The sequence below is a fragment of the Adiantum capillus-veneris genome, chromosome 11 (genome assembly GCF_014529385.1).
Source record: "Adiantum capillus-veneris isolate H3 chromosome 11, ASM1452938v2, whole genome shotgun sequence".
NCBI lineage: Eukaryota > Viridiplantae > Streptophyta > Polypodiopsida > Polypodiales > Pteridaceae > Adiantum > Adiantum capillus-veneris.
In genome coordinates this window covers 37,806,277-37,810,795 of record NC_140941.1, presented here as the reverse complement: position 1 = coordinate 37,810,795, position 4,519 = coordinate 37,806,277, and the positions used below count along the sequence as shown (strand labels likewise).

The 4,519-nt window shown below is 43.9% G+C and overlaps 1 protein-coding gene across 1 annotated transcript; it reads right to left on the bottom strand.

The window, feature by feature from the left end:
* Positions 1-1,469: 1,469 nt before the first annotated feature.
* On the bottom strand, positions 1,470-1,983 carry LOC147447112 (leucine-rich repeat protein 1-like). The gene is made up of 3 exons (XM_086523575.1): positions 1,878-1,983; positions 1,648-1,795; positions 1,470-1,545 (listed from the first exon to the last, which is right to left on the bottom strand). Exons 1-3 carry the CDS (start codon positions 1,981-1,983, stop codon positions 1,470-1,472), a joined length of 330 nt encoding a protein of 109 aa, XP_086379701.1.
* Positions 1,984-4,519: the final 2,536 nt, after the last annotated feature.

The following is a 4,519-nucleotide window of genomic DNA, read 5'->3' as shown; positions in this document are numbered from 1 at the left end:
TGCTATTTGGGTTGGTTTATTTGATTTCTTCGGTATGTCATAAATGTGGGGATGTCAGGATTTCTTCAAAACAAATTTTCCCACCCTAGTATTTTCTCTCTCTCTCTCTCTCTCTCTCTCTCTCTCTCTCGCGCGCGCGTGCGGAATTCTTTTTAAAATTACACCTGCTAGCCACGTTGTTGTCTCTAGCAATCAATATATATATATATATATATATATATATATATATATATATTTATATTTATATCACACGTCTATATAAAACCAATAGGATTGTCAAGTGCCGTATTACTTGTAGCTATTTCCTTGTAAATGATAAAATACAATATGCAAGAGACAGTTATGCATACAAATATTGTTGCAAATGCAAACTCCATAGTGTATTCAATATTTACCAGCAAACCACATGAATACTTTGTATCTAATGTTCAATGCACCCAAAGGTGCGATAGATTCCCATATTAAAGAATCTATTTAGAGTTTTTTGTTTGTAGAAAACATGATCCATGTATAGATAGGGTATTTTGCATTTTCAAGAAGCTAGTGGATTGACACCATGGTTGCTTACAAGTAATGTGCAAATTCACATCTAAAAGTAAGAACAGAAGATGGAGAATGCAGGGAGAAAGTGACTCAAGAAATGAGTATGGTTGCTTAAGCGGCTACAAGAATTCCAAAGATTAACGTCAAGAAGTGAAAGCTACAATAATATATCGCCAGACACCCATCAGGATGGGCATCTTGGGGTTTGCGGTGGGCATGTTGGTTTGTTGATTGGAGGCCCTCCGCAGAGACCGGCGTTTCCAGGGAAGAAGCTACAGGAGAAAAAACGTGAGACGTCAACTAATGGCATAAGAGAGAGAGAGAGAGAGAGAGAGAGAGAGAGAGAGAGAGAGAGGGGCTCACTCGGTAGCGTCAAAGCGGGCATAAGTAGGCGGCACAAGGCCACTGAGGTCATTACTAGAGAGGTTCCTGCTCAGAAGCAAACATGGAATGATTAGAACTGTAACGAGTCACTAATTATAATTGAAGGAGCGAGATTGGATCGGCGGAGGCCGGCGCTTACAGAATGTGGAGGGAGATCAAGCCCATGCGTGCTGTTAGGCTGCCCGTAAGGCCGTTGTTATTGAGGCGCCTGCATACAGAGACAAATGAGGAAATTACGATGCGTGGCCTGCTGCAATATATTGGTATGACATGGAAACTAAAATGGGCCTCACAAGATCTTGAGGGCGTTGGCCGTCAGAAAGTCGTCGAACTCGCACGGGATCTCTCCGGAGAGCTGGTTGCCACTGAGATCGAGGGTTGCAAGAGTCCCGATCCTGGAGAGCTCTCTGGGAATAAGCCCGATGAACAAATCACTGAAGGCGACAAATCACTGAAGGCGACAAATCACTGAAGGCGACAGCAAAGCTTAATTAACGCATTCACAGACTGCGCGCACCAATTGCAATTAATGCACAAATTGCTTACAGAGTTTGCAAGCGGTCGAGATCGCCGAGCTCAGCCGCCAAAGTGCCGCCGAGGCTCAGCTTTGGAAGCTCCCTGCATTCATCAATAAACGGTATGATTAATTATATATTACGCAGTCTGCAGTACGTCCGCCACATATAGCTTGTAAAAACATAATCATGATCGTTTAATTACAGGCTGATAACGCGATTGTTGCCATCGCAGGTGACGTGAGCCCAGGCGCCACCGCAAGGACCGCCCAACAGGGGGTTTGGATCCCAAGTCGACAGTGCGCCATTGGGATCGCTGTGGACGCGCTGCATGAAGCCCAGCAGTGAGGCCACTGCCCATGCGCAGGCCCATGAGCAGTAATCAAAATTCACTCATCAACACTTAATCCAGACACAACGCTTAACTATACTTACTATCATCAGCTGACACCACATGATCAGAGCTATACGTCCCGGCCAACAGCAGCACCACCACAGTCACAAGAAGACCAGCGCTGGAAACGCACTTCCGCTTGGCCATCGTAGAAATGCCGAGCCCTAAAGAGTAGCATGCCTTATATATAACTGAGCCCACGTCCTTATCTGCCCTTGTTATTAGGTTTAGCATATATGTAAATAAATATTCCCACATTTTGAAACCCACCTCTTCTCAATATGTATTACATTCAAAGGTAATTATTGTAACCATAAATAACGAAATCATTTGGAGAACTCTTTCTGTCATCAATTCTTGCCTCTCAAAGAGTCCTATCCTTGTTAATTTCCAATTGAAGCTCATGAAGAAAATAATTCGGCCTTTTCCAGGGCTGCTAATTTTACCAATGTTTGGCCTAACCTGCAGCTATCGGCATGACCGTCGTCACTCACTCGTGCAATGTCCACATTTATTTCACTCCCAATCTAATAGTAAAAAACTTAGCATTCATACAATGTCATGATCTTACCATGTATAAAACAGGTACATAACGCTAGTTCAACTTACCTAGTGCAACCACTATATCAGTATGCAGTGAAGTAAAAGAGATATTTTCAATAAAAAAGAAGAATAGAGACCTTACAATCATCCCAACCTAGGTACCATCTTCTACACCCTCCTTTCAAGATACAATATACTTCTCAACAAAAGTTCTATATCCAAGCTTTCCTTCTTGGGTTTCTAGGATAGAATCAAGTTGATGTTGATGAAACTTCATGAACGAGCAGGATGATTCTCTCGTTGTCAAGGGTGACATGCAGATTTTCCTTGGGCACATAATTAGGTTTAAAACACTTACAGGGATGAATCCTAAACCTTAAGGTAAGGAGCCTGAGGGCTTCACCTTAGGTATGTAGATATACCATGTACATGAGCTCCTGTCAGATATGATGGAGTCAAAGTTAACAAGCACATTCAACCAAAGAATGGTAGAAAGGTTTCTAGGGTGTAGTCACAAATACCAATTGACTAGATAAAGCTTGAAGTCAATAACGGTCACTAGCAAGGTATTAAATCACCTATCATTGTCGTGGAGCTTCGCTTCCATGATGAGAAAAATAGCAAAGAAATGCAAGCCACTACAAGAGGTTGTGTGCACTTGTGACATTTTTAGCGACGAAAATACATTGGGTTTTTATACTTCCCGGCTTCGCTAAGACCGTCGCTACGGGAACGTTGCTATGAGCGTCGCTATATGCATAACTATACTTGTCGCTATATAGCAACGCATATAGTGATGGTTACAAACTACTTATAGCGACGCTCATAGCGACGTTGCAGAGCCTTATATAGCGATGTCCGAGAGTAAAATGTTTTGGGTGACAGGGCATCACCCATCAACCATATTGAATGTTTCAATAATAAAGTAAGCCTAAATGAATCCAAGATAAGCCCAGATTCACCTTTTGAAAGAAAATGCAAGGTATAGACCCGAACTAGTCACCCACAAGACAATATAACCATGAATGCCATCACCCATAGTATTGTTTGTAGAATAAAGATACAAAACTGACAAAAGTAAATTGATGAAAGTATTGTCTCAACAGGGGTCTCTAGCGGCGTGTCGATGGGGGTACGGACGTCAGGTGTCTCCACTGGAGTCTGGGCCCCGAAGCGAGAGTGTCGACTCGGATGACTCCTGGAGGAGTAGGTAGTGATGTGTAGCCAGGTACAGCCAGTAGCCAGGCAAAACATGGCATAGATGGCAATGTCGTCGCTGATGTGGAGGCGGGCAAAGAAGGGGAAGGTGAAGAGCCTTGTCGAACATGAGGCGGTGTCGAGGCATCAGCGGTGGCATTCCCACAACAACCCCCGCTGCCACCACTAGAACGTCCGTGCCTAGACGATTGTGAAGATCGTCTCGTCGACACCGAAGCTTCAGAGCATGCTCAATGCTACAAAATAGAGGGAGACGCTGAAGGAGTAGAACGACGTGATGGTGCTCTAGAGCGATGATGATCCTCGTACCATTGCCTCTGTTGGGGTGACAAAGAAGAAAGAAACTCATCATCATCCATACCTACAGAAAACACACGAACATTTAATCTTAATATTGAATGGAGAAGAAAACATGGAGAAGTAGAGAGAGAGAGAGAGAGAGGAGAGAGAGAGAGAGAACTCATAAAGTGGGAGGGATTATTGTGTAGAGAGATTCCTATAAAGTTCTAGTGAATTTGTCTCCCATGTGCATTTTACGTATCTTGTAAAAGCACCGCGCTTTGAGTGCGATGGAGGTTGAGGCTGCAATCGTGAAGGAGGTGATCCATCTCTGCTCATAGATGCTGCTCACCCCTCCACTAGGTCTACTTGATCGAGCGAAAGAGACGCTAAGAAGTAGTAGTAGTGCTTCTTAGCGTCTCTTTCATCCAATCAACTAGATCTAGTGGAGGGACAAGCAACATCTATGAGCAGAGACAGATCACCTCCTTCACGATTTGCAGCCTCAGTCTCCATCGCACTCGGAGCGCAGTGCTCGTCGGCATATCAGACTTTCACAACACACTGAGGAGTGTCCCTGCTTGTGAGAACATACCTGGAGCATATGTACGTGGAGTGGATGCAATGGCCATTTAATAGAATT